General features: G+C 34.9%; 1 protein-coding gene across 2 annotated transcripts in view; it reads right to left on the reverse strand.

The window, feature by feature from the left end:
* adgrd1 (adhesion G protein-coupled receptor D1) overlaps positions 1-9,348 on the reverse strand; it is a 62,301-nt gene extending 52,953 nt beyond the window's left edge. The window contains exons 1-7 of one of the 2 annotated variants that reach the window (XM_089119503.1): positions 8,985-9,348; positions 8,825-8,870; positions 7,909-8,025; positions 6,988-7,083; positions 3,927-4,049; positions 3,112-3,288; positions 1,444-1,701 (exon numbers count right to left, since the gene is read on the reverse strand). In XM_089119503.1, the coding sequence (XP_088975629.1) occupies positions 1,444-1,701; positions 3,112-3,288; positions 3,927-4,049; positions 6,988-7,083; positions 7,909-8,025; positions 8,825-8,870; positions 8,985-9,035 (868 nt within the window). In that variant the 5' untranslated portion in view covers positions 9,036-9,348. The remainder of the gene's footprint in view (positions 1-1,443; positions 1,702-3,111; positions 3,289-3,926; positions 4,050-6,987; positions 7,084-7,908; positions 8,026-8,824; positions 8,871-8,984) is intronic. The other variant, XM_039681583.2, reaches the window with a different exon arrangement.
* Between the last annotated feature and the right edge of the window lie 2,632 nt (positions 9,349-11,980).

Genomic DNA, 11,980 nt, shown 5'->3' on the forward strand with positions numbered 1-11,980 from the left:
GTCAATGAGGTTCATCACTGCTTGGTTACCGATATGGTTGAAATTTGAGGGTGAGTAAATGATAACAGAATTTTTATTTTGAAGTGAACTAATCCTTTAGAGGGCTCATTGTTCTGGTCTCTATTACTGATGAAGATGGAAACCATTTGCAGCCTTATTTGAGCTTAAATTTGTCTTTGTCACACTGATGACTGCCTGCAAGAAACTTCAACCAGCAGTCCAAACGAAGATCCAAACACTAGCAGTTTAATAGAAAACAAACCCCCTAATATAAAACTCGTCCAGCCGCTACATACATATAAGGTAAAGATATGCACAGTTATAACCAAAGCCTGTCTTCGAGGACACAACAAACATATAATGGTATTTCAACAGTGCGTTTCATTGTGGTTAGTTTGAGGACTGCTGGAATGCGGACCAGTTTCTCTAAAGGAAATTGTCTTCAAATTCTTCTTCCTCTCTATAATAAACCTGCACATTGGGTAATAACTTCGGAGATATGGCAGAAAAGAAAAGCAGCAGCATCACAGATGTTTCTGTTTCCAAACAGAACTCTCTGAAATACAACATTCTTGATCTCCGCCAATGACATTTTGTGCCATAACGTACACTTTTTCTCTGTATTAATCAGAGTGATTACAAAGTGTTGTTTGGAAAGGTGCTATAAAGTTCAAATGTTTTTCAGCAACCATTACTCCAGTCTTTCACATTATCACATTATCCTTCAGAAATCATTCTAACATGCTGATTTTGCGTTCAAGAAACATTTGTATCATTACCAATGATTTTTTAGCATGGTTTCAATTAAAGTGTCTTAATTGGTATTTTACTTCAAATGAATAAATAGAGACAGACAGTATAACCAAGAATATTCTAGATGCATGAAGAGCTAGCTGTTGTACAGTATGTCTTGTGTCCCCCCCCTGCATAGTGTTTTTGGTTCAGTCCTGAGTCACAGTTTTCCCGCTCCTCGTTAGTGTTCAAGTATAGCACCTGTGTATAGTATAGTATTATCATCATTTGTATAAACCATCCTTTATTCTATCACCGTCGTCTGTGTTTGTTTTTAAATTCCCTCTGTTCTTCGAGTCCTAGTCCGGTCTACTTTGTTTTATGTGTGAGAGAACCCACTACCCGTTTGCTCCTGCGATTTTATAAAAGTAAAAGTTTGATTTTGATGTTCTGACACCTCTGCTAATTCCTTCTGCACCATACCGTTACACTAGCATCTGCTAAGAGGCAAGTTGGGACATTCTGGAGACACCAAAAGACAAGGCACAGCTAATTTGGGAAACCCTGACAACAATGGCAAAGGCTGACAACTGCAGAGAAGCACATGGTTGGGACAAGTGAAGGCTGCCACAGAGAAAATAAACTAAAAGATAAATGAAATGATGATGACAGCAGATTTGAGTCACAATGAGCTCTACTGTAATAACTTACCAATAGCTGCTTTGTAGTACATCCAGACATCCTGAGGGGACAGGGCCCTCTCCCAAATCACAAACTCATCGAAGGCACCTGTGGCATAGTGGTTGTAACGCCCGATGTTTCCTGTGCCGATGACCAGATCGGCATAGGGATCACCATAGTTATGGGAAACATTTCCTGTGGGGTCTCTGGTGCTTAATGTTCCATTAATGTAGACCTTTAACCCCTCCGTTTGGGTCCATGTGAAGAGCACATGTGTCCAGTAGGGGCCTAGATAAAGCACAGAGACGATAGGAGAGAGAGAAAGCCAGCAAATTAAATAATAAAAAAAAAACATTCAAACAAATAAATAAATAAATACAACAATTGATTGTTTGGAAATAGAGATAATAGTAATATACACTGTCTGGTTCCATAAATAGAGATAATAGTAATATACACTGTCTGGTTCCATAAAACACAAGTTTAAATAGAACAGAAATGGAGAGCTGGAGACAGCATGTGGAATGGATTTCATCAGCTTATAATGCAGCCAATAAGAAATTATATATATATATATAAACTCAGAGTTGATCTGTCAATGGCTCATTTCATCTGTCCAGGGATAAAATGGCAAATGGAGACTTTCTCATCACATCATCCCACTCAAGACATTATGCTCTCTCTCTCTCTCTCTCTCTCTCTCTCTCTCTCTCTCTCTCTCTCTCTCTCTCTCTCTCTCTCTCTCTCTCTCTCTCTCTCTCTCTCTCTCTCTCTCTCTCTCTCTCTCTCTTGTGAGGGATTGGTTCATGCTTTGGCAAACATAATCCTGGGGTATCCTGTTCATATTCTGACAGTATAGAGACCTTGGTATAATTCTAACATTCTTATTTGCATACTTATGGGTTATAATTAGTAACATAGGCAAATATAAATGCTCCTGTAACATCTGTACACATAAAGTATCTTACAGTAATATTAAAAATAATATTTCAATATATATATATATATATATATATATATATATATAAATTCAAAAGAAAATAATTCATTCAAAATGTTGGTTTCATTTTAAAAGTCTTTGCTGTCACTTTTGATCAAATTGTTACGTTATTGTTTCATAAAAGTTTTTTAATTAATTTTTTTGTACAAATCTTACTGATCCCAAACTTCTGGATGGGTGCATTCAATCACTAAACTTAGCAACCACGTCAATCCAAACAAGACCAGATATTCTGAAGATTTGAGAAGAAGAAACATGGATAATGACGATGGAAGTGACACAAATCCCCAAATGCCTGAAAAATCTTAGATGAAAGAGAGATCATTATTTTCTCGGGCATGTAATTTTCACTTACACTTTCATTTTTTTGATTAATTTTAACATTAAGATCAAAATTTAAATCACACTGTCAAGTCCAAAAGAGAAAGTTTATTCTGAAGCCTATTGAATGTTTCGACATCTGGATGTAATCAATATAATTAAAAACACAACTACATATTCAAAATATTTATGGTCAGACGGCACATGTAATTCCAAACCAGAATGTATTTCAAACTGTCCATGTGCGCAAAATATCAAGATCATGGGAAATCTTTTTTGGCTTTGGAGATAAGGCAAAATAATCTGGTTCCAAAAACATTTAAACTCTTTCCATATCCTACACTAAAATTTCCCCCGCACACTCAAATAATAACTACCTGGGAGTTCGATATGTGCTTTCCATGTCATGGAATCTCCTCTCGTGTAAAACTCCACGTATCCGCCAAGAGGGTTGGAGTAGACAGAGAAACCACTCGAGAAGATTTTACCTCCGGATGCAATCGCAAAACGAGACTCTATCTCTTTGTTTTTCCAGAAGAAGGAGAACGTTATCCCTGTCCAGGAGTAAAAGTTAAGTAAAGCTTTAATGTTGAACACAAGGTATTTTAACTTAAAAGAAAACATACAGTATTTAACAGTACAGTAGGCTGTGATTAGAAGCTCAAATAATTGAATATATTATATCAATTTAATAATAAAACTTTCAAATGTTTCATATTATTCTTTAATATGAATTTGAATGTAAATTTAAAATCAATATATGATTTCCATAATCCTCTGGCTCTCACCAAGCTCTTTTCCCGATACATACTGATCTAACTTATAACTAAACAAAAGCTTCTTTATTAGATCCAGGCTGCTTCATTACAAACAACATTACAGCAAGTCTTACTTTGGTCAAGCCCTGGAAAATACATATAAATGCAACATATTCTCCTTTTTGCGAGGAAAAGAATGTGCACTGATGTGAGCAGATGAATAACAGATGATATCAGCTTTCACGCACAAAATGTTTGATGTAAGCTGATATATTTGCTCTTGAGAAATATAAACTTAATTTTGAACCATTAGCCTTTATTACGTCATGTATAAAACTGAGCAACACATTACTCAACTATCATACATCTATGACCATATAAAGATGCACTTCTATAACATCGGAAAAGAGAGCATGAAGATATTAAAAACTCACCGGCAGGTCCACACAGAGTAGGATCACTTATGCAGGAGTCTTTATAGTTGCCAAAGTGAAGGTAAGTGGCTCCATTATCACCGTTCAGATAGATGCCCTTATTCACCATTCCTTCTACAATGTCTACACAATGAAAGACCAACCAACAAGATTATAACACTTGCAATATAACATTTTAAAAAACCATTCCAGTTTATAATCACCTCATGGAAAATCTTTTGGGTGAATAATCATTGATAGCCAATCTGAAAGACAACAAAGTCTTTATGGGGGAATCCTAACCTTTTACCCAAATAGTAAAAATACGAGCATTTTGCTCCATCCTCTAGATAGAACAACAAGAGCAGATCTCGTGAATTATGAGGATCTAGGGAATTCAAAATCCCCCATCTGAGCAACTGAACTGCAGATGATTCATGACATGTCGGATTTTTGTCGATGGTAAGTTTTTCCTTTGCGAGGGCAGTTATTTTGGTCAATAAATCCTCCTTTGTTATACCTAAAAGGCAGGATCTGTGGATCACAGTGGGAGCCATTGCACCATCGCACCTCATGAATGGATGAGTTGAGAGAAGAGATGATGATGGAAAAGAGTGCTCAGTGAAGAAGACACAGTGAATGGCAGAAGACAGAGATGAGACAGACTGAAGTGTGGAGCGAGTGAACAACAGCAGAGGGATAAAGAGGTACAGCCTACAGAGGAGTGAACATCCATCTATGCAGTGAGATTCAGGGAATTGGCATGCCTTCGTGAACTAGATTTTGAGATTTACAGTAACAATGTCAAACAAGCAATCTGTGCTGATATTAAAGGAGTAGTTCACTTTTAAAAAAATTTTTTTGTGCTGATAATTTACTCACCCCATGTCATCCAAGATGTCCATGTCTTTCTTTCTTCAGTCGAAAAGAAATTAAGGTTTTTGATGAAAACATTCCAGGATTTTCTCCATATAATCCACTTCACTGGGAACCAAATGGTTCAAGGTCCAAATAAGAGTTTCAGTGCAGCTTCAAAGGGTGTCGAATAAGGGTCTTATGTAGCGAAACGATCGGCCATTTCAAACATAAATAACAAAGTTTAAGGACCTTGAACCGTTTGGTTCCCAGTGAAGTCCATTATATGGAGAAAAATCCTGGAATGTTTTCATCAAAAACCTTAATTTCTTTTCGACTGTATTTCTTTATTTCGAATTGCGAGATAAAAATGTAGAATTGCGTGATATAAATTCACAATTGCGAGTTATAAAGTCAGAATTGCGAGATATAAAGTCAGAATTGCTTAATATAAAGTCGCAATTGCGTGTTATAAAGTCAGAATTGTGAGATATAAAGTCAGAATTGTGAGATATAAAGTCAGGAATGTGAGATATAAAGTCAGAATTGCGTGATATTATCTTTATAACTTGCAATTCTGACTTTATATCTCACAATTCTGACTTTATATCTTGCAATTCCAAAATTGTGAGATATAAAGTCAGAATTGCATGATATTATCTTTATAACTTGCAATTCTGACTTTATATCTCACAATTCTGACTTTATATCTCGCAATTCTGACTTTATATCTCACAATTCTGACTTTATAACACGCAATTGCGACTTTATATTAAGCAATTCTGACTTTATATCTCGCAATTCTTACTTGATAACTCGCAATTGTGAATTTATATCACGCAATTCTGACTTTATAACTCGCAATTCTGACTTTTATATCACGCAATTCTGACTTTATATCTCGCAATTTTGACTTTATAACTCGCAATTCTGACTTTATATCACGCAATTCTGACTTTATATCTCGCAATTCTTACTTGATAACTCGCAATTGTGAATTTATATCACGCAATTCTGACTTTATAACTCGCAATTCTGACTTTTATATCACGCAATTCTGACTTTATATCTCGCAATTTTGACTTTATAACTCGCAATTCTGACTTTATATCACGCAATTCTGACTTTATATCTCGCAATTGCAACTTTATATCACGCAATTCTGACTTTATATCTCGCAATTCAGACTTTCGCATCAGAAGTCAACTCGCAATTGTGAGAAAAAAAGTCAGAATTGTGAAATAAAAAGTAGCAATTACCTTTTATATTTTTCATTCTATGGCAGAAACAAGCTTTTATAGTTTTCATATGCTATCAGAATGATCATGAATACAAGTTGCATTGAAGTGTCACTTGAAAACCCTAATTTGACTGGAAACTAAATCATAAAGTTATCAAGTTGGGATGTAACCTTACAAAATGGAGCTTGCTAGCTGTTACAGTTTCAGTGTCGTCTATGTTTAAGTTTGGGGTAAGTAAGATTGATTTTTTTTAAGAAATCTTCTATCAAGAAAAGACATCAAATATATCAAATAACAGTAAAGAGATGTAACAAATGCTAGATGCTACAAATGCTCAACTTTCCATTTAACAAATAAAAAAAATATTTTTAACATTGATAATAATAAATGTTTCTTAAGCACCAAATCAACATGGGTGAATCAGTAATGACTGGTGAAACTTCTGCTCATTTTAAAATGTAATAGAAAGCAGAGTTTTTTTTTTAATCATAATGTATTACTGTATTTTTGACCGACACCATGAAAACGGTTGCAATGTTGCACAATCAAACACTGCAGGACTGTTATACTAAATAGCAGCACTCTTGCAACGCTGTTCGACCAATCAGATTCAAATCGTTGTATAATTGTTTTTTGGCTGGGGCATTTGTTTTAAACGAACTGACATAACAAATCACAGCGCAAACAGTAGATTTCCAAAATGGGGCAAGGTTTTCAAACGCAGTTTCACAAACACACTGGATCCAATAAAACAAGTCAATCTTGAATGGTTTGATTTGAGTGAAGAACGCCAGATCAAACAGCACTAAACAATTCATGCTTCAATTACTCTAATGTAAATGGTCATATATCAGAGTTTTTTAGTTTATCTTCTCCTAATGATGTCCTGCTGAAATACAAGGTCTACATGAATGTATAGGCCCCAATGCTGTTCTTTGAGAACCTAGCTGTATACTAGTAAGTGAGTGAACGTGTGAGAGCCTCACCTACAGTGGCGGAAATGTTAGTGTAGGCAGAGTCATTGGTATACACAGAGGAAGAATTATGGGTAGTCAGGACAGTGTGGTTGTGGATTCTGACAGCTGTGATGGAGAGAATGTGGAAATAACAAAGAAAAAGAGACAGAACAAACAAAAAAACAGGTGATTCAGCAACATACACATGTACAAATGAGTATAGAGACATGACATGAGACAGGGAAAAAAGGGACATTGTGAGACACTTAGGCAGACATGGTGGACAAGATGACCAGTGTAACATTCAATGAGATTTTAACATATCTTTCAGGTCCGCACATTAGACAACACAATGTGCCGACACAAGTCTGAGAGGCCTAGCGAATTCCTCTCAGCCCTCCATTTGTTCAGAATTGACCGGCACAGAACAAATGCCATACTGGAAATATACTCCAGCAATGGAATAATGTGTGGATGTTTGTATTAAATGCACAAATTTCTAATTTTCAACAGGTCTATTTACCAAGATGTACTCTATCCCAAGGTGAGTTTGGTCCTCTAAAACTCCAAGCGGACTAGTAAATCACTGAGAGAAACTGTGTACCTTTGACACCCTTAAATGTCATAGTCAGTTGTCTTCATCACAACTGGTAATCATGCAAGTCCTCAACTTTTCGACTCAAATAAGCCAATCAGTTTGTTTTAAGAGCTGAAGACAGCTGCAAAGCCACAGAGATTTCTGAAACTAAGACGTGACCATAGAAGAATGTTAAACAGCTGTGGTGACAGAAAGACAGAAAAGACAGACAGACAGACAGACAGAAAGAAAGAAAGAAAGAAAGAAAGAAAGAAAGAAAGAAAGAAAGAAAGAAAGAAAGAAAGAAAGAAAGAAAGAAAGAAAGAAAGAAAGAAAGAAAGAAAGAAAGAAAAGCAGGTGTGACGTTTACATACTTATGTTAGTCCCATTAACATGACCTGTTCTGTTCCCAATCTGGTCTGATAGACCGTGGATCCCTTCCACTGAATCCAGGGGCCAGTAGTGTGAAGCCGTGGCCAGCACCTGCAGACCTGAGCACAACATATCCAAGCACGTGCATCAATGCATGACACAAGTAAAAAAAAAAAAAAAAAGTATTTTCCATAAGATCATCTTCCAATGCAAATCAAACCAGATAATAGGCTTACTTAAATAAAACCATGCCAATCTCTAGGTATGGTGGTATGGTGAAGGGTGTGTGATGATGTGGGGATATTTAATTCCAAATGCAAAGGGAACTTTATTAGGATACATATTACCCTAGATCCATGAAATATTCCTGACTCTATGGGATTTTAACAAAGGGGCTTACCCTGTATTTTAAGGAAATACAGGGTATTTACTTTACCTTGAAAGACTTACCCTGTATTTTAAGGAAGAACATTTATTTATGATACATTATTCATTCGCAAAGAAATTGGTGTCCTTAAAGGTTGGATTTTTCCTTATTTTTTTTTTTAAATTAAGGCATTAAGATAGCTCCATTTCCAGATTTAAATGTCGATGCTGCGTTTCGCTGGGATTACAGTGACGTATTCATTCAGTGTTTTAGGACAAGCAAAAAATATTTTTATCTGTAAAGCGCAGGTTTATTTTTATGTAAATAAAGTTTTTTTTTTTTTGCAATAGCTTAAAGGTTGAACCTTTTAAATTCAACACAACTGAAAAACAACAACAACAACGAAAAAAAAAATCCACATTTAAGATTAATTTCTTGGCAAGCCTACTGTTTAGTAGTGTAGAAAATAACGAATTTGTTCTAAATATAGGCTACCAAATTTACGTGGAGCCATGAGTTCTGGAAAAAAAAAGAATTTTAATTTCTTTTACCTGGATGTTTTGACGGTGATACAGTGTCACTACGAACCTGAAAGAACTTAAAAACCAAACCAAAACAAACAAACAAACAAACAAACAAACAAAAACACTTATTATAAATCAAATCAAGTTATATTAAAAACAAATGTTTCTTCTATCCAAATGATCTTACCTGAAATACGCTCAGGAGAGTCAGTAGGACTTTGCAGTATATTAAGTCCATGGTTTAAAAAGATTTTTCAGCAACAAAAGAAAGTTACAGTCTTCGAATCTATACTGCGACGTTAATGGTAAAAGAACAAATCATTGCCCTTATATCAGAGTAAAGATATTTTTGGGTATTTGCGTAAGAAAAAGGGTTATTAAGAGTGCGTCAGAATATGACGTCCAAAATGACCAGTAATAAAGATAACTTGAAATTGTGTACTAAATTCAGAGTTTGTAATCCATCGTTTAAGAGTCCGCTTAAAGCCTATCGCGTGCTGCGCTCGAGCTTTGATGAAGATGAAGAACAAGCGCTGAGCTCGCGCTCTCTTCAGTGGGTTGAGCCCATCGGGCGGTAAATGCTACTACATAACTGTTTCCTATGGGACACGAAGTTGTTTTCCTGCAGGGGGCGCATGTAGGCTCCTACACTGATTCCCATTTAAATATCAGGACATATTTGTCTTAGCACAGATATGCATAGGCCTACATTAGAGTTGCAGTGTAAATGTCTTCATTAGAAGAAAACTGACATCAGAAAAGCAACAGTATGATTGGTCCATTCTGAGCAGCGTTCATCATAGTGACATCTAACCCATGACAACGTCTTCTTCATGATATCTTCAACGATCTGGATTAGGGTGACCATATAGCCTATATGCAATGGCAAACACATAGGCAACTCAAAAGATAGGCTACTCGAAGTTTACTCAAAGATGCCTTGTTCATTTCAATACATTTAATGCCTAGGGTTAAAAAAAATGTTATATTACAAGAAAAAATAAATATAAAATAAATATATAAATAACTAAAATAAATACCTCCAAATTGAACAAAAAAAAAGCTCTCACAAACTTATAAAAACGAACTAACAATATATATATATATTCCCTCTATCCTGTTTTTCTTCCTCATCCTCCTTGTTTGCCCATCTAAACTGGGCTGTAAAGCTGATCTTTCCCAGCAGTTTTTTTTTTTTTTTTTTTTTTTTTTGGAAAACCAGGACATTTTCATCACAAAGACGGCCAGGACAGGGCGTGAAAACATGGACAGGACGTGTCCTGGGAAAACAAAACTGTTTGTCACCCTAATCTTGATTAACAACTGAATAATGACACTGAGAAAAGTTACAATCTATTGAAATACACAGCAAACAATAAAAAAAATCATTATTTTTAGAGCAGTTCAAAATAGGCGAATTTTGAACAAGCTCTAGAACTTTTCTTAGCATCTGGACGTGGGAATGACGCCTAAGGTGGGGCTGACAAAGAAAATATCCACTTATTTTTAATTGCATTTATAGCTAAATGTTTTTGGAATGTTTTCTTTGTAAATGCTTAGGGATGAAAGTTTACTTTTCTGAAAAAAGATGGATTTTGTTTAATTTGAATAGACAAAGATTACCACCAAATGTGGCATTCATAGTTTAATATGGGGAAAAACCATATACAAACAAAAATGGGATAAAGGAAAACCAAACTTTTTGTTATAGATAAGAAAACATTTACCGAGTTACTACTTGGGTTGAATAACAGTAAAGCAAAAAGCACTAGGTCCCACTATAAAAAATGGATTTGTTATCATAACGTTTTTTTCTTCTGTCAAATCAACTTAGATGTGGTTCAGATAACATCATATTTTGAGTTTCTGATTATTAAATCAATCTCCTACATTGTATTAACTTAATTTCAATGAACTTAAAAAATGAAGTAACCCATGGTTGCCTTAAAACTTTAAGTTGAACGAAAAATATTTTTTTTACAGTGTATGTTAAGCTTTTATGTAGGCTATATTTATATGATGATCTCATACCTGTTCATAATAAAAAAGAAGTAGGGCTGCAGAGCTAAAAACAAATACATGAGAATGTGGTAAGGGATGAAAAAACTATGCAGGTATATATTTATTGTTTTATCCTAGGGTATTAGAAAGGAACCTTTGACCTTTGTACATTTTGTGAATTTGTACACACATTTAAAGGAAGTAAATCACTACAAAGGCAGACAATTCTTGACTTTGGGCGCCATCTATTGGAAGTACATTATATTGTATCAACCGCCACCATTAGTCATTCACTCACCTGTAAAACTGTAAAAGATTGAATATCGAGTTAATAGAATAAATACATACTACATTGTGTATAAAATATCAAATTTATTTTGATATAAAACTGCACATGCACACTCACACAATATTTGATAACCATCAATATAGGCTTATAATTCTTTTCCATAAAGCTAGCACACAATTGCAGACTTTAAAACATTATGGTTTGAAGACACCATGAGGATAGCTTGCACTGTCAGATTATAAAGTTTAATGTACAAAAAAGGCAGTCTGAAAAGCAAGTATAAACATTTAAAAAGAATGTACAAATGGACAAAAGTACAAAAAGAGCAGCAGTCACTCAAACATGTAGAAGCGATGTTCTGTAACATATCTTATGATTAAATGACTCGGCAAAAAAAAAAAATATATATACAGTTATTCTGATGAATTAAAATGCCTGGAATTTGGCTGTAAATTGTACAAGACATACAGAATGTATCTCATACATTCCTGTTTTTTTTTTTCTTTTGGCAGTCAATCCTTGCAAACCTACTTTAGCATGTTTGTTTAGGGCAAAATATAAGGGTGAAATGACAAAACCTCAAAAAAAAAAAAAAAAAAAGATGAACAATGAATGGGGAACAAGTATAGACTGGATCAAATGGATCGCGTATTGGAAACGGTTAGAAAGATTTTCCTTGGCCATACATTCACAAATGCTCATTTCTTTCCTCATCAAGTACAGAATAGGTGCATCATTTTATTCAAATGGTTTGAATGCTGGGAGAGGCATCATTGAGCCAATAAACTAACTGATTTATGTAAAATTATGAATAAGTTGTGCTAAATAAGTTGAAATCAAGGGCCTTGTTTGTGAAAACATACAGAACTTCATGTGTAAATCGTGTATAAAAA

The sequence above is a fragment of the Pimephales promelas genome, chromosome 14 (assembly GCF_988280905.1).
Source record: "Pimephales promelas chromosome 14, fPimPro1.hap1.1, whole genome shotgun sequence".
NCBI lineage: Eukaryota > Metazoa > Chordata > Actinopteri > Cypriniformes > Leuciscidae > Pimephales > Pimephales promelas.